General features: G+C 59.4%; 1 protein-coding gene across 2 annotated transcripts; it reads right to left on the bottom strand.

The window, feature by feature from the left end:
- Window positions 1-6,068: 6,068 nt before the first annotated feature.
- Window positions 6,069-15,733, bottom strand: CUNH15orf39 (chromosome unknown C15orf39 homolog). Of its 2 annotated transcripts, none has more exons than XM_032865089.1 (3): window positions 15,583-15,731; window positions 9,563-12,307; window positions 6,069-7,549 (listed from the first exon to the last, which is right to left on the bottom strand). In XM_032865089.1, exons 2-3 carry the CDS (start codon window positions 12,255-12,257, stop codon window positions 7,182-7,184), a joined length of 3,063 nt encoding a protein of 1,020 aa, XP_032720980.1. In that variant the 5' UTR covers window positions 12,258-12,307; window positions 15,583-15,731; the 3' UTR covers window positions 6,069-7,181. The 2 variants fall into 2 exon arrangements, with proteins under 2 accessions (XP_032720980.1, XP_032720981.1); XM_032865090.1 differs by having other exon boundaries at window positions 7,448-7,549; window positions 9,511-12,307; window positions 15,583-15,733.
- Between the last annotated feature and the right edge of the window lie 7,344 nt (window positions 15,734-23,077).

The raw sequence follows: 23,077 nt of genomic DNA, 5'->3' as shown, positions 1-23,077 counted from the left end.
CCTGGGATGCTCTGGATATACCCTGCTGGGCACAAAACTGGAAGGGCATTGGGACATTGAACAGAGCACCCCCCCCCCAATCTCCGGCCACCTTGTGCCAAGACCCTGGTGACCCTGACCTGACCCAGGACCCTTTGGTCACCCGGGACAACTCCTGCCAGGCCAGTCTTCCCTTCTGTCTCACGGTGAGGTCAGTATTGACTTGGAAGCCCAATTAAGCAAGGACAACCACAACTCCCAGCAGGCCCATGACCGAAGGAAGCAGGGCACTGGGCTGTCCTGGAAGGTGAGGTGGAGGCGGAGGAGGGCCTAGCCCTGTGGGAATTATAGGTATCTGTGCTTTCCTCCGGATGCTTTTAGGCCATCCCCAATGTCCAACCCTCACAGGAACCCTCACCCAAAGCTCTGAAGGGAGGGGGTGTACGGGTGAGGGGATGACCCTTCAGGAAAAGGTTCTTGTGGGCAGGGAAGATTTGAGCTGGGGCTCAGGACAGTCAGAGGGGAGGGTAACAGGTCTGCCAGGGAATCCAGGAGGTACTAAGTGTGGTGGGCATGTTCTAGAAGATAGCGAGTGTCCTCCCACTCACCAGTGGGGCTGAGTGGGGCAGGCCCATGAGCTGGCACTTGGTGGCTGCCACAGGGCCCAGGTAGGAGTTGGTGGGCAGACTCTCCCCCTAGACCTCCACCCTAGACCTCCAGTTCTGCACCTAGCCCTACCTCTGGCTGCAGGGAACGGGTGTGGAGAGGAGGCAGCTGGTGGACATCAGCAGCAATGGAGGCCCGGGTCTCTCCCTCATCTGAAAGGGGCTTGAGAGGCAGACAGGGCAGGGCCCTAACCCTAGGCCCGGAGCCCCATCCACCCCATGGAACCAAGAAGACTTACTAGAAACACATTCTGGCTTTTAGGAAGATGAGCATGAGGACAGCACATGCCTGAGGAGAGAAGACTGCTAAGGGAGGCCCCTAAGGTTGGCACCCCCTGACATGGCCACCCAGAGACAGGCTGGGGCCATGGGGGAGCCATTCCACCTCTCCACCTCAGCTGACCCTCTGATGAGGAAAGCAAGGATAACCACATTTCACAAGGATCCCATGGCAAAGCAAAGCTGTCAGTCGCGCAGGGAAGCAGATAATGCATTCCAGGGATGGGAAGACCAGGGGTGCTGTCGTATGTACCGGGGACATGAAGAAAACCGCCTTCTTTGAGGCCAAGGAGAAGGGAAGGTCAGTGAGAGGAGCTCCCAAACACTCTGATTCAGGCCCTCTTCCACTCTCCCCCAAACCAGGCTTCTCCCTTCTTGGCCAACTTCCCAGCTGAGCTGGTGGATGCTGACAGAGTCTGGCTCCATCGGGAGTGGTGCACAGGTGACATGCATGACGTAGACGTGGAGGGGAGTGTGGGGGCCCTGGCGGACAAGCCTGTGGGCTGTCCTGGAACCTGCCAGATGTGGCCTCCAGTTCAAAGGTATCCAAATTCTAGGCCATGACTGGACCTAGACCCCTCTCAGGGGCAAGGGACACAGTGGGATGGAACACAGGCCATCCAGACCTCACTGGGACTTTGAATCTGCTGACCAGCTGGGAAAACGAGAATGGAAGGGCTCTGCTTGAGGGTAGGGCTGGGCCTGGATGACTCAGGTCTGCTTCTGGTGACGGGAACAGTCCCATCCTCTGGGACAGCTTTCTGAGGTGGGAGCCCATCCACACAGGGGTTGGCAAATGAGGACCTATAGTGTCCCCACAGAATCCAAAGCGCCTTCTGCCCAGGTGGGCACCATAAAAAGGGGGTGCAGAAACACCGGGCACTCCTCCCAGCTGGCTGTGGCTTTGTGGGGCTGTCTCCCCATGATCCACGGGTGAGCGGGGATGGGGTCCCGGCAGCCGAGGTAAGAGAGCTGGGGCCTTGAGGTGGGATATTGGACAGGGACATGGCAGGAACTGTGAGTACCCGTTGCTCAGGGCTGGGCCCCTCTGCCCAGGTGGCCTCGGAGACACTCCCACTGCCCAGCTCAGCCCAGGGAGCTAGGGCCTGGTGCCAAGCAGCTTCTCTGCTTGACAGGAATGACCTGGGGTCATTAAACCTCTGCCCAGAGGCTCACAGGGGCTGTGGATCTGGGCTGGTCTGAAGCTTTCATGTGGGTCCCTCAGCAGTCAGGGGCCTTGATGGACACAGAGTCCCTGATGGGTGAGGAAGAAGAGGGCCTGGGCTGTGCCAGGCCCATGGCACCAGACTCTAGAAGGGTCCTTGGGAGGGAGCCCAGCATGAGAGGAAGTGTTGCAGAAGCCTCAGCACTTCCTGTGCAGGGGTGGGCCCAGCTAAAGGTTTAGGGCCCACATGGCAGGGGTCGGAGGCCCCAAGGGAATGGCAGTGCATAGAAAGCAAGCCTGGTGTACAGGACATGGGATCGGTGGAAGTGGGAGAGGCCTCCTCACCCGTCCTGGTAGACCAGGCACTTGGGATCAGAGGCGCCAACAAGACCAGAAAGGTCTAGGCTAACTCCAGATGGAAGAGGTCCAGCTGGCAACAACCGGAAAGGACTGGGCTACCAGAAGCTGGGGGCCTGAAATGCCCCCTTTCCAGGGGGCATTCCAGTGGTAAGGTGGTAGCGGACAGGGCTGGGAGACCTGATGTGTCCTTGCCGTCAGCAGGTGGCAAGCTAAGGGATGGCAGTGAAGGCTGGATAAGGCGACCCCGGGTCTCCTATACCAGCAAGGTGCCAAGCCTCACAAAAAGGCAGGCGGGGCCCAGGTCTGTTGGGGGACCCAGGCCTCTTTGAGTCAGGGCTTTCTCCTGCCCACTCAAGGTGGATGGGAACCCAGGAGTAACGATGCTTCAGGATGAAGGGCGGAGGCTGACGAAAGCCTCTGGCGTCTGTGCTGAGGGGCCCCAGGCCAAAGCTCCTGTTCTTTTGACAGGGTGCTCAGGTCTGGGAGGTTTATACGGTTTGAGGAGAAGCCGCTGCCAAGCTTGGAGTCCCAGGCTCTGAACTACGGGTAGGAGGGGAACCTGCTCTGTCCCCATCACCCCCATCTGAGGAGAGGTCTGTAGATTTTATCTCGTGGCTAGTGAAGAAGCAGGGACCCTCTGCTCTGGTCTAGTAATCATAGGAGGGGCCTCTTGAGGGTCTTTCAAGGGACTCAGGGGCTCAGCACTTTCTTCCCTCTTCCCAAGAGCCCAGGCTCTCACTGCCCCAAGAAGACACAGAAGCCTGGGAGCTGGGCCCCTCCAAGACTGAGGCTGAGGCAAGAGAGCCTGTCCAGCTAGAGATGAGAGAGGAGGGGGTCTGTAACACCTTCCCCTGCCCTGGGGCCTGGAAGGGCTGCGCCTGGAAGGGCTGCACCCGGCTGGGCTGGGAAAGGTACCCAGGAAAGGGGTCTAGAGAGCACACAGGACCAGAGCCAGCAGCAGGGCTCAGTGCCCCCTGACTGGGGTGTCCCTGTGGCCTTCCTCAGCTGGGGCTGGGGTGGAAGGAGCAGCAGGCATGGGTGAGGGGTGGCCCAGGGGCTGGAGCTAATAACTCCCACCTCTGGCAGGACTGTGGGATCAGAAGAGGCACATTCAGGCAGGTGGGTTGGGCCCTGCTCCATTCCCCTATGGGGATTTTGGGACACCCAGCCCATTCACCCCAACCCCCTTAGTGAGAACTAGGCAGGGCTGGAAGCACCTGGAGGTTACCAAGGGGGTCTTCATAATCCCCTAGTCGAGCAGAGCCTTGCACTCTTCCTTCCCCTCCCCAGTGACCCGACACAGGCTGGAGACAAAGCTGCCCCCTGTCACTTACCTTGCAGGCCTGAGGCTTAATTCCTGACGGGGAATTTAGCAGGCTGGGCTCCTCTGCCTCCTACTGGGTCCAAGTGCCAAGTAGGGCCACTGGGAGGCAGAGCCTCATTCAGGTCTTAGGCCCACCTGAGCGCTATCCTCCCTTTTTCAACTCAGGCCAGAGACCTACATGTTGTCTAGTGAGGCCACCTGAGGCAGAGAGAAGCCCAGTGAGCAGGTCTGAGCTCAGCCTCCAGGGCGAAGCAGTGGCAGGTGCAAAGCGTTCTTGGCCTCCTGGCCGGCTCAAAAACCCACCACTGGATCTGCGGTGTCTTGACACAGCTCCTGACTTGATGTGACCAGCAGCAAGTGAGGGGACCTGTTTATCTGTCACCTGAAGAGAGCTGTCAGCATTACTCAAAAGGATCCCTGAACACCTGACCCAGGATCACCGTGGGGGCTGGGTTCAAACCCAGCTTTCTGGGCTCTGCTGAGGGGTTCTTGGCAGGGTCTGGACAAACATTTTCCAGATGATTCTGTGTGAGAAGAGTTACCCCAACTCAGAAGCCTTGGACAGTTACAGGGGAACTGCAGGGCCTGAAGAGCCATGATCAGCCAAGGTAGAGTGGGACCAATCTGGCTTCGCTGAGAGGTGGGGGCCACTGATACCTTCCACTGTCAGCCGTCCACACCCTGACTGAGGCACGGAACAGGCCTTATGAAAACCCCTGGGAGGGGCGGGAGCACAGCCTCCCTCAGGTGCGGTCCTGGGCAGTGCCATCCTTGCCATCCCAAGGATCCCAGGCCAGAGCTGTCTCCTGGAAGCAGCCCCCTCCCCCAGCAAGGTCCAGGGCCAGGACACTGAAACCCAGCCTCTGCACCATGGAGGCCCTGTAGTGCCACAGCAGATGGGCAGGTGCCCCTGGGTGCTGAGCAGCTCTGCCTATGCCAAGGCCTCGGAGCCCACCCGGGGCCACCCTGGGTGGGCTCCCGGTGATGCGTGTGCCTGCCAGGGAGCAGGGGCATGGTAGGTGGGCAAGCAAGTGTAGGAAGAAGGCAGGGAGGGAAGGAAGAAAAGGAAAACGGAAGAGAAAAAAAAAGAAGAAACAGCCAAATCCAGAAGGTTTCGACAATGAGGCGGATAAAGTCGACAGGGTGGCAGAGGGCCTGGGGGTTCAGTGACTTGACCCATGTTGTCACCCATCTATGCTCCCCACTCAGGTAGCCTCAAGTGAAGCAGACAGGCCGCACTTCAGCTCTCCGGGAATCAGGTGCCCTATAGCCCCTAGCCTCCGGGCTGTGGGGCTGAGCAGGCTGCTTTCCCCTTTCCAAATATTCCCCCAGGCCTCCACACACGCTCTTCACCTTACTCTTGGTGCACTTCTCCCTCGCTTTTACCTTCTTCCTGCCTCTGAGGCCCACTACCGGCATCTCTTCTGGGATCCAGGGACACTTCCTTGTCCCCAAGCTAGGTCAGGCCCCTGTTGAGCTTCCACAGCCTGCTTCCCCGGGTTCTGTCACCGTGGTGACCACATGCTGGGAGTTGCCTCTCTCCTAGCCTGTGCCCTTCACGGGCCGGGGAACTCCTCGGGCCCGGACAGGCAGCAGGGCAATGGTGGCGGCCGCTCAGCATCCTGGCAGCCGTCAGGAAGTCAACGGCCTCGTGCAATGCCAGGCTCCAGCTGTCAGCAGGCGCAGGAGGGATGCTGTAACTGAGCTCCGGGAAGGCTCACGAAGACTGGGGTTGACCCGGCAGGCCTGACCGGTCCTATTGGGCTGGCCCTCGGTCTAGATGGGATGGGAAACCAGGAAGCCACCCCAGCAAGCCCCGAGAACAAACCTCTGCAGGGAGAGCCCAGCAGAGACAGGGTCTCTGGAGGGTATACCCAGAGTCTCCCCACAGCAGCTAAGGTGTGAAGAGCTGTCCTTCCGCAGGATGGAGTCACCAGCATGGGGGCGGGGTGACAGCACTGTTCTAGAGATGCCTTAGTGAGCATGTCCTTGGTGCTGGAGAGGGGCACATGCTAGGGAATGGTGACCAGCACTTCTCACTGGGACAGTGCGCCACAGACCCAAAGACCACCATGACCCCCAAGGGTCTCGGGAGGAGGGGCTTTCCCTGAGCAGGGGAGTGGCCACCCAGTGGGCGTGTGACTAGGACCCACGTGGCCACAGCTAGTCAGCACAATGGTGCCAGGGAGCCTTGGCACCTTCTGGGCTGGGAGCAGGGAGAATTTTGTCAAGGACTAGGTGATGGCCTATTAAACTTGAGACCCCACACCCCCCAGCCCAAACATACAGCCAGGCCTCAGGTCCAAAAACAACCCAGATGCTTTAATGTTTAATGGCCTGCCTCCCGGGCCCACAGCCTTCTTACAAACCTTAGCCAGGCCAAGGGCCCAGCTTGCCAGCCTCTGGCTCAGTTTAGTACTCTGCAAGGAGGTCACCCATAGCAGGCGTGACCGATGGGGCTCTGGCTTGGGGAATGCCAGGGTCCCCAGTCCGTATCTTCGGAGACCTCCCAGGATCCAGCTGTCATTCAGCCTGTCTTGTCTAGTCCCTGAGACCCTGCAGCTGCTTGGCTTCTAGCAGACATACCACTTTCTCAGAAAGATGCACCAGGGGGGACAAGGCAGCTCAAGGAAGTTACTGGTGTCAATTCAGGACAGGTCTGGGGCCTCCCAGAGGTGAAAGCAGCAGGCCCAGAACAAGGATGTCAGCCCCAGGCTGTATCTGGGCACGCCCTGTAGTGAAGGAGGGAAGGGGCAGGCTCCCCAGAGAGCTTCCAGGCTGGGGAGGGTCAGGGCCCAACTCCAGACTTTAGGGCATAGCCCCAGGCTTTCCTGGGAAATGACTCTAGAAAGTGTAAGTCATACACACTGTACACTGTACCACCCTAAATAACCAAGTCCTATGACACAAAAAGACTTTCTAGAAGGTTCTACTTGCCTTGCCTCCTATTCTAGGCCCTGGCTGGGATCTAGGCCCCCATCCTGGGGAGGGAGCAGAGAGCAAACCTTAATGGGTGTGTGTCAGGCATCACCCCCACAACAACCCTGTGAGGTAGGCTGCGTTGTCCTATCTTACAACCTGGGAACTGAGGGCTCAAGGGAGGAAGTGACTTGCCTGGTTACACAGCAAGAACACAGGAGCCCAAGGATTCAAGCCCAAGTCTGTTGAGCTCCAAAGCCCACACATTTTCTCTAAGGAAGAAACAGGAAGTAGTCCTTTCTAATAAAAAAGGCCCTCAAGTAAAAAGTTCAGGGGCTCTCAGCCCACTACGGGGTGGGGGTGGGGGGCAGCAGAGCAGGAGAAGCTCCAATGGCATGTCCACTCCTGGCCCTGGGCAGCTGGGCTTACAAAAAGGATGGGGTCCAGACAGTGACCCCCCACACAGCAGCTGTCCAAACAGCCACCAAGGCTATAGGTGATGGCTTTGGCCACCCAGCACCTGTGGGTGGGGCACAGACCGGTCCGGCCCTGAGGCCTTATGGCCCCACGTGGGCAGTGCTAGGCCACTGAGCCAAGCGGTTTCCAGCAGGCTGCGGAAGCGGGCCCTTAGTGTGGGGCCGGGGGGTCTGGTGCTGGCAGCAGGGGTAGGGGAGGTACCGTGGGACCCTTCCCCAGCGGTTGCCTCTGCTTTCTCCGGGCCAGGGGTTGGTGGCTTCCTCCCTGGCTTCCTGGCCTTGGAGACAGGTGACTTCCAGGCCAGGGCTAGGCTCTCCGGCTCATCTCTGGCCATGGTGGGTTCTGAGGAGGGCACAGATCCAGCCTCAGTGTCAAAGTTACCTGGAAAACGAACACACAGTCAGGCCGCAGACCCCAACACCCTCAGGTCCCACCTCCTGGCCTCCAAAGCCACCTAGACCAGTGGTTCTACTCTGCCTCAGGCCTGGAGGGCCCCAGTAGGGTCACGGGTCATGCCATCATGACTTCCCCATGTGTGCCGGAAGCCGAAAGGTGTGCTTCTACCCAGGTGACGCCAGGGCTCTATCAGATGACGGTACTGCTCAGGCAAAGCATCTGGTCCAAGAACCAAAGGAAAAGGGCCAACAAGACAGGAACCACTGGCCTGTACAGGCAGGGAAATTGGGGCATGGAGAGAGGGGCCCTGTTACACCTAAGAGTGACATCCTTCTACCAGACCACCTCCAGGGCCCAGGAGTGGAGGAAGCAGCAGAGGGGGCAGAAGAGGGCTTCTGACCAAGAGCACACCTCGTGGCAAGTGAGGCTGTCAGGAAGAACACGAAGGACACCCACAGAAGGGTGGACCCCCCCCCCCCGGATCGGGGAAGTACTCACAGCTCAGGGAGGGAGTGACTGGGGCACCAAATCCAGCCAGCAGCAGGAAGAACCTGGGTCCCAGTCAGTTCTGCACTAGGCCCCAGACTCTTCCAAGCTTGGAGAGGGCAGGAGGGGACTGTGGAGTGCCCAGCAGGCAGCCCGGAAAATACGGCCCTGTCTTCTCTGGGCTTGAAAGCCCAACTGTCCAGGAAGAAGACTGGGCTGGAGCCTCTGAGCCATGCATGATGCCCCTCACTCCACTCCACCCCCCCACCTCCCGTTCAACAACACTCCCGTGTACATTCTCTTCGCACCCATTTGGGCAAGTGCTCCAACTTAAGTGCTCAAGAGTAAGCAATGCTTGTCACCTAGACCCCAAGTTCCACATGTATGCCTCACTGCCTCAGGCGCCTTCCCCACCCTGACGTGGAGCCAGGACAAGGTAAGGGCCCAGGGCAAAGCTGCCAGGTGGTGAGGGGACGAGAAACCATTTCCGTGGAGACACAGCACAGACAGAGCTTGGTGGCAGGATGGCGGAGCATCGAGGGAAGGCTATAGAGCAAGTTTCAGGCCTCCATGTGCCAGGTGTCCTGATGGACAAAAGGCCACGATGGGCACACCTGGCACCATCAGCAAAGTCCCAGCAGGAGTTGAGTGTACACAGCACGCAGCAGCTGCCCAGAGCAGGGCCAAGCAACCTAAGCTCATGATGCTTCAGAACAGAAAAAGAGCAAGATGGAGAACAGTACGCATGAGACGTCTTTTAGTAGGGGAAAAGCAAACCAGGAACATCGCTCCGACTTATGGGGGCGCTTCCGTGACCATAAATACTGGGACAACTGAAACACGGCACATTCAAAAGGCAACCGTGTTTGGAGGGAGAAGAGGACCCCTGCCTACTGTCGGGAATCAGGTACTATTTACTGAAGGGGAGAAGGTGGGGTGGGAGGCAAAGGATTTAGGGGAAAGCTTAGGAGTGTGGGTCTGGGAGGAGTTAAGGGTCGGAGAGAAACTGAGTGCAAAAGGCCAGCATGCATTTAGTACTTCAGGGCTCAAGCTCAGAAGAAGGGAAGCTGGGTGGGACACAGACACAGGAGGAAGAGACCTCAGATAGAGAACAGGGCCTCATCAAAGCCCTAGAACCCAAAGGAGAAGTCTACATTGAGGTGGGAGAAGGCCCAGCAAAGGAGGGAAACTGGAAAGCTGCAGCATTGGGGAAAGTTAAGATAAGTTTCCACAGGGACAGAGCAGCAGGCCTGCTCACAGGCTTAGGGAAGAGGCCATGAAGGCCCTGGTCGTGCTGGAGTGAGGAGGGATGGGGGGTGGGGGTGGGAGTGGGGGTGGGGGTCCACAGGGCCTCCCCGGGGATGGCCAGGCCCCTCCGCAGCACCAGTTCTTGGGCTCCCCTGCCCTGAGTCCCAGGCAGTCCCTTGGCCCGGCTGTGACCACTCACACAGCCCACACACCTGTCACTCGTTCACACAGCTCCGGTGGCTACTGGGGCCGCCCCATGCTCACCCAGCTGGCGGCGGACACAGTCCCGCCACTGCAGGCCCAGCAGGTCGGGGTAGATGTCGGGCAGCTGGCGCAGAGCCAGCAGTTTGAGCATGCGCGAGGTGCAGCCGTGCAGGGCCCGCTCACGCAGCGCGCGCTCCTCGGACAGCGTGGTGGGTCGCAGCTCCACGCGGTGCTCCTGCAGCACATGGTCCACGGAGGCGGGCGGCAGCCGGGGGAAGAGGCGCTCCTTCACCAGGTGGATGGGCACAAAGATGGCGCCGGCGCGCACCACGTGGGGGAAGGGGCACTGCTGCGTGCACACGAAGCTCTGCAGCTGCGACAGCAGCTTGCCCAGCAGCCCCTGCACAGCCTGGCAGTCCTGCCACGCTGCCCGGCCCCAGGGCCCCGCCGTCTCCAGCCACTCCCGCAGCTTCTCGGGCGGAGAGTGTGCCACTGAGCCCGAGATGGCATCGCACAAGGATGCGTGCAGGCCCGTAAAGTGTTGCTCTGGAGAGTCCGCTGGGGCTGGGGGAGAGGCTGGAGTCCGGGCCGGGGCTGGGGCCTGGGCAGGCGAGGGGGCCAGCGCGGGAGTGGGGGCCGCGGCCACAGCGGGAGGACTGGGCAGCGCCATGTTGAAGCAGGCCACGGGCAAGGGCTGCGTGAGAATCTGGAGACCAAGGGGCACGGTCGTGGGGGTGGGTACAGCTTGGGCGGGCGCAGGGGCTGGGGTGGGCGCCGATGGGGCCACAGCTGCCGGGAGGGGGGCTGGCCGGAGGATCTTGAATTTTCGGAACATGAAGGCCACAGAGCTGTGGAAGTTGGTCCTTGGGGTGGTGGCCTCGGTGGCTGCTGGCACCCCGGGCAGCCCTGGCGCTTCTGTGACTATCTTTTCCAGCTCTGGCAGATCCGAGACTGTGTTCCTCACACCTGGCACATCCAGGGCTACCGTGGGCCTGGCATGCACCTCGGGACTAGGAACCCGGACAGGAGCCTCTGCCGAGGGCTTCTTCACACTTAAGTCCAGGGCCACCTCGTCTCTAAGTGAGCAGGGAGCCTTTGAAGGGGCCTCCTGGGCTGGCAGGGTCCCCCCACAGTCTTTGGCAGGGCTCTCACTGGGGGCTGGGGCCAGGTCAGGCTCAGTCGAGTCCTCGGGAGCCTGCACATCCAGATAGTCACGGTAGGGGGCCAAGCTGAAGACATTGTCAATAATCGGCATCGGCGGAGAGCCGGGCGGCAGAGCACCCTTGTTCTGCAGCAGAGACTGGCGCTCCTGGGCGCATGGTGGGAGCGCCGGAGGGGTGCGTGGAACTGGGCTATCCCCAATGACAATGGGTGCCCCAGGATGCTCATCGAGCTGGGGCTGGAGCTGCTCTTTCCTGCAGCTGGGCAGCCACACCTTCTCCTCTGCTTCCCGGACTGGCTTCTCCACAGGCCTCACGGGCTCTGAGCAGGGCTGGCTGGCAGGCAGGGACTGGCATGCTCGCTGGAAGGCACTGGGCTGCACACTGGAAGGCACAGCCTGTACACTGTTTTGGGAAGGCGGCGTCCCTCCAAGCCCCGGGGATGCTCCATAGAGAGAGAGGTCATCCCGGGCATAAGGAAAGCCCAGTGTCTGGGGGGCAAAGTCCATTGGGCACCGGGGAGCAAGAGGTGGGTCCAGCTTGAGGCCTGGTGACGGTGCGGGGAGTGGGGCAGAGGGGTAGGAAAAAGTGTCCAGGCCCACTGGGGCCATATAGGGTGCCTGGGCAGCCTGCTGCCTCAGGTAGGGGCTGCTCAGCCCACCAGCTGGGTACCCAGCCCCCTTGTGGGCTCCCAGAGGCTGTAGGGGAAGCACTGAGCTGTAGCTCCCCTGCTTCTCCGGGTGGCGACAGGCTGGTGGGCAAGGCAGGGCCTGTGGAGGGTGAGGGAGTGGGTAGTGGGTAGGCACTGTATCCTGGCAGGCTGGCCCCAGGGGTTGGGCCAGCTGGGTCCATGGACTGGGAGGTCCGTCAGACAATGCCTGCTTGGGGTCCCCAGGGTAAGGACCTGCATATTTGGAGGCCAGCAAGCCTGTGCTGTGGATGGTCTGATACTTCTCCAGAAATGCCTGGCACGGGGAGAAGCTCACTGAGTTCTTGCCAGATCCCCCAGCTGGCACACCACGCAAGAAGGTGCCATCTAGGGACTGGCCCTTGCCAGGAGTTGGGGTCAGAGAACAAGACGGGTCAGCTGGGGGTAAGAGGGGTCCGGGCACCATCGTCCAGTCAACATCCAGTGGCCGCTTCGCCGCCCCATCCCCCAGGCAAGCCGAGAGCCCGTAACACAGAGGGCCGCGGTAGACAGGTTTGGGTGCTGCCAACGGTGGGCCTGGGTAGGAATGAGATTGGGGACCAAAGGGCAGGAGCTCAACAGGGCCAGGGTCCTGCACCTTCTCAGAGCTTTCTGCTGCTGGGCGGTAGAGCAGGCAACTGGTCAATAGGCTGTCTGTCCGAAGAGGGGGTCCTGCCATGCTGGTGGGGTACAAGGGTGGATATGGGGTCCAAGATGCCAACCGCTCAGACCCTGCCTTGGGAGCACTCCCCATAGGGCAGGAGAAGTAGGCACCCTTGTAGCTGCAGGGGTCCTGGTTACCAACAGAAGAGGACAGGCTGTGCCCAGGTCCAGAGTCTGCCTCCAGGCGGGGCAGCTTGCCATATATCACAGGCCCCAGGGTCCCCAGGGGCCGCTTCTCCGCCATCACTGTGAAGGCTTCAAGCCCTCAGGGGCCCCAGCTACTCGACTGCAGACCTGGGAGAGAGAGAAAGGTAGGGGCTGTCAGAACAGGCTACAGGAGAGCAAGTGAGGGCTGCTGCTCTCACTGGCTCATCGCCGCACCTCAGAACCTGGCACTTAGCAGATGCTCGATAAAGCCTATGAATGAATGAATGCATGAATCAGACAACACAAAGGTTTCCAACTCATCCCCCTAGTCCCACTCCAGGAGCCCCTTCTGTTCAGCTTCTCCCCACGTGACTCCCCAGACCCCTTTCCTGCGGTTTCCGACTTTGCAGGCAGTCTGAGGATCCACTCGCTTGGCTACCGCTGTTCCCCATACACCGACGAGGAGACCTACTCATCCCAGTCACTGATAAAGGAGATGGGACTAGAGGAAGGCTTCCTACCTCCCCCTACAGCTCTTATTCCCTATGCCATAAGGATCTCAAGATGCCCACTACAGCCAAGATGTGGAACTGGACATTGTCTATGCATTCAGGTTTCCCAAGACACTCTTTAGGTCTGTCTGACTGGCCAATCTTGCCAAAAATCTCAGAGCCGAGCCTGGAACCCAGGTCCCTAGGCCCAGAGCAACACAGATACCGGGCTCGGTTCCACAGGGTAGGGCTATTCCCCAAGAGAAGCAGGGCGCAGCAGGGCTTCACAGGGGCCTGGCCCCCCGCAGGAGAGCCAAGGCTGTCCAGTAGATGGTGCTGTGGTACCAGCAGGAAGGTCCCAAAGTGTCCAGGAGGAGAGCCTGGGTTCCATCCCAGCCCCTCCCGGGCCCTTGGCTATTCAAGGCATGCAAGGGCAGCAGCACGGCCCCAGGGACAAGAAGGTAGGGAGGTGGGAGGACGCAAATGTCCAGGGAGGGAGTCGCCAAGGACCACAGAGTGCTAGGGCTACTTCCCCCACTGCCTGACAGAAACACTGAATGCCAGAGCAAGACTAAGTCCCTGAAGCAAGGGAAAGAAAGCAAGGACTGAGACCCAGGCCCAGAGAAGTCAAGCCCGGGCTTTCTCAAGGCAGCAGGTACCCAATGACCCATGAAGGGTCACCTGAGGCCAGCCTTCTCAGGCCACATCATCCTGCCTCTACTTCCCCTAGCACCCTGTTCCCGAAACCCTCAGGTGGCTGAGAAAGGATGAATCAGCTCCCTCTTGCTATGATTAGGCCATGGGTCAGGTGCAAGCCATGACCAGCCCCTTCTTCCAGCCCTCTCCTCCCTTCTGGCTGGTGGCCAATGACAACCACAGTCTCATAAGGAGACCAACACATCTTGTGGACAAGAAAAGCCAAGGGTAGTAGGAGGGCCAAGGCCCACTCCCATCCCTGCCTAACCACACCACGGAAGCCAGGTGGGACTCTGAAAAAGTTGGCTCTCCTGGCCAGAATCCAACACCTTAGGCTAGCCTAGAGAAGGGGATGCTCCCTAGGAGATACCAGAAGGGACATCAAGGTATGGTATTGAGAGCAATGCTCTATGACAGAGATTTGCATCCCAGACGCAAAGCCCCATCCTGGGGCACAGCAACCTTGCAAGAAGGAGTTATATGATTTTGGGGGGTGCTAAGTAAGCGTCCCCCCCCCACGGGGAGCTCTGGATTAATTAAGTGCTGGCTCTGGTCTCACCTCCCCCACATGCCCCTTGGAGCCTGCTCCACACCCACCCCAGCCCCAGGAGTCTATTTCCCCGGGGCTCTGCCCATTGCAAGCCCTTTGCCCTGGAGACTTCCTGAGACAGCCTTCCCCTCCACCCTGGGACCCAGTCAATAGAGGAGAAGCCATGTGGGACCGACCCTCAGGAGTCTCTGAGGGAGAGACAGAGCTCTAGGGAGTCAGCAGAGGACTAGGAAGGGTATGGGGCTGACCTTACTACCTCCTGTCAGTAGAAAAAGCCCAGTGTACACTCCCTTGAGGGAGGCCCCTCCCCACTCAAGCCAGTAGCCAAAATGTAGGTGCCTCCTTCACACACACACACACACACACACACACACACACACACACACACGGAGAAGGAGGCAAGCAATTGCTTGGGGAAGGGGGGACCCCAGGGAGCAGGGTCACATTGCCCTTTGGGCCACCAAGCTGTTTGCTGGCTGAGGGCTGGGAGGACCAACCTCGGCCAGGGCTCAGAGCAGGGTACCAGAAAAGAGCCCACCACCACTGTGCCCTCCCTGCCCTAAGCATCAGGGGAAGCAAACAGCTTTTCCATCTCCTAGCGACTGTCTGTAAGGCCAGTGGAAGTTGGGAGTTGGGAAAGACCAGGAAGAAGAGAGCCATCCTGCCAGGCTGGGGCCGGCCCCTAGAGCGTTGAATCAGGGCCCCTCCCGGGGTCCTCATACCTTCCCCAGTTGAGGCTCTGGGCCCTACAGAACCTGGGGGAAGGGTTGCAGGACAGGCCTCCACCACCTTTCTCCTACCCGCCCCGCCCATATCGGTGGTGCCTGGGGCCCTCAGCCAACCTGGCTTTGGGGCTGCCGCCGCGCCTGACCCCGCGGGCTTCCGGGTGTCCCCATGCTCTGTCCCTTGGCGCTGGGGGCGCACGTGCACCCCAGCAGGCTGATCCATAGGCCGCAGCCACGCATGCAAACCCGTGCCTGCAAGTACGTGCACGGCCCACATTTGCACACACGCCTCTCCAGAACTGCTTTCTCCCCTCGATCGGGCCAGCACACGTGTGCACACAGCAAGGCCCGCGCACCCAGCCCCGAGGGCCGACACCCAAAGACGAGGAAGACAGGAGCAGGGGGCGGCCTGGCCGCAGTGTCCGGGCAGCCACCGCCTCGGGGCGATCCCGCCAGCCTGGGCTGCGGCCAGAGAGTGAGTCAAGCCGTAGCAAGGAAACCGCAGGGCCGTCCGGTCCCAGTAGGGCGCGTCCAGGGCCCCGCGGAGCCTCAGCGCCCGCCGCCGCCCCCCCAGGCCCAGCCCCCCGCCGCCCCCTCATCTCCGCCCCGGCAGTCCACGTGAGCCGGGCCCCGAGGGAGGCCCGAGGGCTCAGCCCGATCTCCTTCTCGCCAGTCCCTCGCTGGATCCGGCCAGAGCCTCGCTAGCGCCGCGGGGCGCTCCCAGGCCCCGGGACCCTCGAAGTCCGGGGAAAGTCGGAGCAGCCGCGCGCCCCCGGCCCCGCAGACCGCCAGCCCCGGGCCCGCCTCAGCCCAGAGCCGTAGCACCTCGGCCCAGGCCCGGCGTGCTCCATGCCCCGGCCGGCCGGTAGGGGCGCCCTGGGGCAGCGCCACCCGCCCCTTCTCCACGCGCCGCCCGCAAACTCGGCCCAACTTTCCGCGCCCGAGCCGGCGAGCTCCTACCTGCAGGGCGCCAGGCTTCTCGATGCTGCTGCCGGGGGCCGCGGCCGCATCCTCCGCCCTGCGGAGGCGGCGGGTCCTTGTCGGGCCGGGCCCTGAGCGGGAAGTCGCGGTGAGCACCGAGCCCGGAGCCACCCTCCTCGCTGCCGTTCGCGCCGCCGCTGGGCGCCGTCTGCGGTCCCGGGCGGGGCGGGCTGGGGGCGGAGCGGGGGCGGGGCGGCCCGCGCGGTGGAGGCTGAGCCGGGCCGCGCCTCTGGGAGCCCGCGATCCCCTGGGCCCCGGGGGTGCGGAGGGCCTGCGGTGGCCAGCTCTGCAAGAACACGGCCGCGCGTGCTGCGCACCGTCTGTACCCACCGCATCCCTGAGGCGTGGCTCAGCGCGCCCAGCACACGCCTTCATTCACTCCGTTAGATCATTCATTCGTTGCCACTTTCTAGCTACGTGGCCTCGTGCATGCCTCTTGACCTTGTTGGGCTTCAGTTTCCTTGTTTTAGTAAAAGTGGAATTACATCGTAGTGGTAGTGGTGTAAAGGCTTGGAAGAGGTTGTATTAAGATATCTGGCACGCAGTAGGTGTTCTGGCTCCCTTGGTGTACTAGCTGCATTAAGGAGCTGAGTCTGTCCCCGCATCTCAGTGCGGCCCCTGAGGGCAAATTCCAGACAAATGTATCTCAGTCCCTGTTAGAGTACCACCTGTGTCTGAGGAAGGGGTGATTTCTCCATCACTGTAGTGTGCCAGGAATGAGGGTGCCTGCGGTTGGTAAGTGGCCTCAGTGGGTACCTCAACCTTTTCCGCAAACCTCCCTCACTAAGACAGGCCTGAACATGTGAAGCCTGGGAGGTGGGATGGGGTGGAGTGTTCCCAACCAGGAATGGTATGCTGCAGAGAGAGGGGCTGGAGGGGTGGACAGGCTGTCTCCATCTACCCAGACTCCCTGGGCCATCTAATTCTGGATGTGAAGGTCCTCGGTGCTGCTACCTTCTCTAAAGAAACCTGGTCCCTAGAAGTTCCTGGGCTGCTCAAGGACTAGGGACAGGTGTGTGCAGTGGAGGAGGGGGGAGACAGGTGGACATGCCAAGGGTCAGAGCAAGTTCATGGGGCAAAACCACCCAGTCTGATCCCAAAGGTCAGGGCTGCCTGAGTCAGAGGGCAGAGGAGGCCGGAGGCCATAAGTTCAGAGAGTCAGGCAGCAGCTGGAGCTGAGGAGGAGGGGCTGGACCCTGCAGGTAAGAAAAGGAAGAGGAAGTGGAGGTCACCTGGGGGGAGGGGAGAGAGTATCAGTTGAGAGCTGCAGGGTCCTGAGAGTCTGGAGTGATCTGAGGAGAGACTCAGAGAGGGTTGGGGCTTTCCCAGGGTTACACAGCACGCTGGGATAAAAACTCAGATCTCCTAGCTCCCACATCTTCACATCAGGAAAGTACACCTGTGTGTGACAACTGGGGGTCATGCCCAAGGCTCAGATCACAGGCAATTTGTCCCTACTCTTGCTCCTCACCACTCTGCCCTCTCCCTCTCCATTCTTTAGCACAACACTCGTTTTCTCCCACCTTTGCCCACCTTCGCGCTGCTGCTGCTGCGGGCAGGGGTGAGGGGTGGTGGGAGGAGGGCAGTATTCTCAGTTCTTAGGGCCTAGGACTCTCAGGTTGTGTGCTCAGGTCACCTGGTGTTCTCTCCAGTCTCGCTGAGCCCAAGTGGGACCCACCCAGGCCCGCATAAACCTGGGGGAGACCCTAGGGGCCAGTTAAGATTCTGCGGCCCCATTCTGAGTCTTGCCTTAATTTAGGGACACTTCACAAAGACAGTAGCCCCCTTAATCAGCGTCTTGCCCATTCCTTTTCGGCAGCACCTAAATACCTTGTACTATAAAAGAAAGGAGAACTTGGGAGCCACTTTGTAACTTTCTGAGCCTCAGTTTCCTCATCTCCAGAATGGGAACCATGAGGTGAGTGTTGCACAAAACTGGGTGGGAAATTACTTGCAAATGATAAAAAGCTCTGTAGGGTGTCAGCTGGGAGCTCCTGAAGTCTCTAACCTTGTCCTTTTCTTCTCTACCCCGAGGGTCATGTATGTGCAGAGCCTGTGAAGAAAAGTGGCTCTCTCAGGCATCTGTCGGATGAAGGAAGGTAATATGAGGCTGTGATCTTGGAGAGGAGAAATGGTATCATGGTTGGAAGGGACAGTGTTAACAAAAGCAGAGAAGGGACCAGTCTGTCCTTCTGTGGGCTTCCTGGGTGGGGTTAACAAAGAAAAGTCACATAGAAAAACCTGGAAGGGAGGTTTCACACTCCCCCCACCCCCGACCCGTGCCCTGACACAACAAGCCTGCCCTCCTCCGCCCCACCCCAAACACTGATTACCAACCGCCCCCCACCACTCTCTGGGAAGCTGAGGTAAAAGGTCAGCCCCCTGAACCTCAGCTGGACCTACAGTTATTAATAATGTCGTTCTCTCTAATGAGGCCACACTTGCTATTTACAAATCTCTTTCCTTCCTCCCAGGAGCTTCTCACCCCAGAGGAGGGAGACGTGGCACTGGCAGCCACAGCATAGGCAGACAAACAGGGAAGCATGGTCCCTTTCCTTGAGACACACAGCAATGCTCTCTCTGATCCTTCCGGACCCAGCGATATATATATTGTGTCCTCCAGGGAGGCCCACCGACTGCTTTTGCAACTGTCTGCCCTTTCTGTTTCCTCCTCCCTTCCCTGCTCCCACTCAGTAGAGGAACAGCTGTGTGGATGGGTGAGCTAGGCAAGTAGTTCCTACTTGGAGCGTGGCCCTGGGCTAGTCACTTAATTCTTAATTCTCACTTAATTCTTACACAATCATATGAGGTCAGGGTTTGACAAACAGGCCAACTGAGGTTTGACCTATCGAGCTGTGTGACCTTAAGGCAGCCCCTTAACCTCTCCGTTTGCTCATCAGTCCAACGGGCAGAATGAGAACATATCTCAGGTCTCATGCAGATCCAACGAGTTCACAGCTTGCTTTGTAGTAAGACCTTAAGTGGTCGTAGCTCTAGAGGAAGTGGGGGGAGTGGGTCGCCCACAGAGCCAAGAAACAGAGGAGCTGAGACTCCCCACAAAGAACTGTGTGACCCCGAACCATTCGGAGAGCTATCTCCCGAGGAAATCAGAGTCTCTCAGAAGGTGCTCCCTAAGTCCAGGAAAGGGGCTTTCACTGGGCTCCTTTGCAGGACAGTGCCTGCCAGCCTACTGGCCAGAGAGAAAAAGCCCAGACACAATAATTTGGGGACCTTAGTGCAGGGGAGTGAGGAGCCCTCTGATTAATGAATAGCCAGGGTAGATTAACCATCCTTCCCATCCTTGCTTCTGGTGCTGTTTCCAGTGCAGTTAAAGAAACAAATGTGAAATGGACCCTGGCATTTCCGGATGATGAGTGCTTGTGTAGGGGTGGGCTGCCCAAGAGAGACCTGAGGAATAGGGTGCTGAGCCTTGAGTCAGGGTAGGGTACCCCATTCTGGCTATGCCTGAACCCAGCCACAGGCTCTGTCCGGCTTAGTGTTGAAAGCAGTGGGAAATGTTACCTTCCTACCTCCAGGGAGGTCATTCTAATGCCCACATCTCACCCTGTAACCCATCCCCAACCCCCACCCCCAGCTTGGGGGGGTGGCCTCCCAAGGCTCTCCAGTACCCTCAGGATCCAATTTCCCAGTCAGGTTTCTGCCTGCCTCCTGACTGGCTCTCTCCCGCCGCCTTCCACTCACCCCCCAGAACCGGCCTGAGGTCCTCACTTGGGCATTACCTCTGTGCTCCGGATTATGCTCTCCTCGGCCAAGAGCACTGGCCTCTGCCACATACCCAGCTCTTTCTTTGCTAACCTGTCTTCAAGACAGCTCAGACCCACTCCTCCAGGAAGACTTCCAGAGCCGTAGGCTGGGTTTGGTCACCTATTCTGGAGCCTTATAGCCTCCCAAATTCCCCTTTGCATTAGCCCATCAGCCTGGCCGCAGCTCCCTGTGCTAAGGTGGCCAGGTCACAAGCCTGGGGACTGACACCTTCCAGGGCAGGGCCTGGGCCCGCCTGAACGCAGACACCTCAGGGCCCAGCGCAGGGTGGAGTTGGGCCACGGTGAGGGAGTGAAGGATTAATGGCAAAAAGGACTCTGCTGGTCTGAAGGGCAGGAAAAATGGCAGAAAAATCTGCCTTGGCTCAGAGATGAGAGCCTGAGGAAAGCCTCTACAGCCAAAAGTTCCCCTAAAGCCCCTGCACCGCCCCGCCCCAGCCTCTCAGGACCCATGACACCAATCCTCTGCCCTGCCCGCGCCCATTCCAACATGGAAGCACAGAGGCCCCGAGAGGGGTAGCCACATGCCCAGGGGCTGGAGCAGGCACGCCTTGAACCCAGGTCTCCCGAAGACCTGTCTGGTCTGCACACCAGCTTCCTTCTTGTTTTGACGCTGCTTCTCCATCTCCAGACCCAGGATGGAAAAACACCTGGCTGAGCTCCACCTGGGCTTCCAGCTGCCTGCGGTCCCTCCTTGGAGGCCCCTAGCCTGGAGTTGGGGGTGCGAGGAGAAGAGGAGGGGGAGCTCGGTGAGGAGAGGAGAGGCTGATGCATTTCCCCTTCCGTGTTGCAGGAGACTGCTCCCCTTAGCCCGAGCCTGGACTTCTGCCAGCTTTCCTAATCACCTCCTTCCCTTACCCCAGCCAGGGCCTCTCTCGGGGGATCCCCTCCCCCCACCTCTGTGCCCTGGGCAGAGCAGCACAGCTGTTTCCAGGATGGTGGTTTGGGCCTGGGCGGGCTGTGCCCACAGCCCTGACTCCTGCCCAGTGCCTGCCTTGCTTCGGCCTCTATCGGGAGTTCCCTTCCTGCAGCTCCCCAGTTCAGAGGTCTTGGGGGGGCTGCCAACCCAGCTCCTCCTGGCCCTGCCCAGGGCCCCTCCCCCAGTACCAGAGCACATCCCCTCCTACCGTGGGCAGGCCAGGCAGACTGTCCATCGAAACCTTCCTTAGGCCGCTGGGGCAGTGGGGTCTGGGCCAGGTGGTTGGCGCTGCCCCCTCGTTAGTGGCCTGCTGGGGTTTCCGTCACTTAGGGCCGGTTACCAGGCAACCGCGTTGGGAGGGCTGGCTCTGGCTGGGGCTGGCACTGGTGTCTGCTGCTGCTGAAGGGGAGGTATGAGGCCTGGCCGGCTGAGGCCAGGGTCACGGTCCACAGCCTCATGTTCCCGGGAGAGGTGGGGGGTGGTGCCTTCAAACTCAGAACTCCTAGTCATTACTGCAGCTCAGCCTCACAACCCAGCCCCAGGAGAGGAGCCTCCAGCTGCCCTCCATGGCCCCTCACGGTCCTCCACACCAACACCCATACTCAGAGACCTTAGGTTTCTGGGAGGTCGGGGGAAGCTGAGGGGTAGCTGAGTGGCGCAGGCTTCCCTCTTTAGGGACTGGGGGTGTGGCCTGTTGACCTTACTGACCACCACCCTGTGGCCTGATGGGGGACGGGGCATGAGAAGTCAGATTTCCCAGTGTGCAGGCCAGAATCCCTGGGTCTACACTGGGTCAAAATCGTGCCCTACCTCTCGTGGTTATGTGGCGTTGGACATGTTAATTGTTCGTCTGAGGCTCGGTTGCCTCATCTGTAGAATGGGAGGCTAGCCCCTGTCTCCTAGGGCGGTGTGCAGTATATAAGATGATCAGAGCAGCGCCTGGCCCAGAGCCTCCTCTCCACACCTGTCCATGCCCATCCTCCAAGCCCCAAGCATCCCACCTTACAAGGGGGCAAGCATTACCGAAGACCTGTCTGGTCTTGCACTGGCCACCATTGCCAGGTGACCTGAGAACGTTCCATCTTCATGTCCAAGAATAGCCTTGCACCCCACCCTGCTCCTCGATCTCCCCAAGCAGTCCCTGCTGCCTTGCGTTTTCAACTTAATACTCCTATAGACCTTTGCTAGGGAGCAGGTACTGATTTAAGTACTTACGAATATTAGCGCATTAATTAATCCATTTAATGGATTAAGTCACTTAATCCATTTATTAATCCATGTAATGGATTAAATGAAGTGATGCAGAGGTATGCCTGGGGAGCTGTGGTGGGACAGGGGCCCAGGCACGCCCCCTCACCGTGCTGGGGCAGCTTTGCTTTGCCACTGGCTTGGATGCCAGGCCCGCCTCCAGCAAAAGCCAGGCTGGGCTGGTGTAGCCGTGGGCAGGTCAGAGTTTAGGAAGAGCAGTGATGGCTAATTAAAACTTTGACTCCGGGAGGCCCCCTTGGGGCAGGGATTGCCTCAGTCAGCTCCATTGGGGAGGCCCCCTAATTGGACCCAGGGGGCCCTAGTAGTGATGCAAACTTACCAGGTAGAGGATAACAGGGAGGGAGAGGGAAGGGGCAAAGAAACAGGTTGGCAAAAAAATAATGACAGCCCCCCTCTCCTTATGAGGGGGATGACTTGGGAGTTGCCAGACTGTCTACTGAGTTGCTATGTGACTTCGGATAAGTGGTTTAGCCTCTCTGAGCCTGTTTCTTCCCTGGAATGTGACGATAAGAAAAGCTCCTGGAGGGTTGCTGTAAGAGGCAATGTACACAAAGTACCAAGCACAGCGTGTGGCCCAGAAATAGGACTTAGAAACTTGGAGCAGATGTTACCATGTTAGTAAGCCGATATCACTACCTTTCATATCCATCATCTCTTTTATTTTTACTTTATTTTTTTAAGATTTTATTTATTTATTTGACATACAGAGATCACAAGTAGGCAGAGAGGCAGGCAGAGAGAGAGAGGGGGAAGCAGGCTCCTGCTGAGCAGAGAGCCCAATGTGGGGCCTGATCCCAGAACCCTGAGATCATGACCTGAGCTGAAGGCAGAGCCTTAACCTGCTGAGCCACCCAGGTGCCCCCATCATCTCTTTTAGTTTGGGGACCATTATCCTCCCAGCTCTCTATCCCAATTACATGAGTGTGGGTCCTGGGCCAGGTGAGGGGTGTGAGGGAGCAGGAAGAGCAATGGCTGGGGTGTGGGTCAAGCTGGAGGTCATGGAGCAGGTTGGGAACCAGAGGAGCCAGAGCCGGCAGAGTGGGGAGGACCTAACTAGGCAGCAAGGAGCAGAGAGGGGATGCTTGGTGGGGTGAACAGCCTTAACAAAGGTCAAGAGACCAGAGGGAATACTGCCTGTGGCCAGGAGCCATGGGGAGCCAGGGCTAGAGCTAGGGTCTGCTGAGAGTCATAGGCCAATGGGAGTGATAGCCGCAAGCAGCCCTGCTGAGACTGGGGTCTGGCCCTAAGTGACCAGAGTGCCCCCTAGCTCCAGGGTGCTGAGATTGACTGTGCTGTGCAGGGCAGTGGGGAGGGGTCTGAAGCAGGGAATCTGTGGGAGAGAGGCGGGTGCTACTTGTTTGCCTTTCTGGTTGCAGCAAAATGACCCAATGACTCCCCTGCCCTCTCTCTGGGGGTCAGTCTCATCCCTGATCTGGGAGGTTTCTGTGGTCATGGAGCACAAGTCCATCTCCCCAGGCTCTCCGGCCCCCTCAGGAGGCTGTAC

This window comes from Lontra canadensis, unplaced genomic scaffold, assembly GCF_010015895.1.
Source record: "Lontra canadensis isolate GAN:19392208 unplaced genomic scaffold, GSC_riverotter_1.0 scaffold28, whole genome shotgun sequence".
NCBI classification, from domain to species: Eukaryota; Metazoa; Chordata; class Mammalia; order Carnivora; family Mustelidae; genus Lontra; species Lontra canadensis.
Note: the sequence above shows the minus strand (reverse complement) of the source record. Positions and strands in the feature narration are given on the sequence as shown.

Bases quoted from the DNA above. Each gene is read 5' to 3' on its own strand.
- CUNH15orf39 (XM_032865089.1), bottom strand. From the start codon at position 12,257: ATGGCGGAGAAGCGGCCCCTGGGGACCCTGGGGCCTGTGATATATGGC. The intron at 7,550-9,562 runs GTGAGCATGGGG...TTCGTTTTCCAG, and splicing joins CTGTGTCCGCCGCCAGCTGG to GTAACTTTGACACTGAGGCT.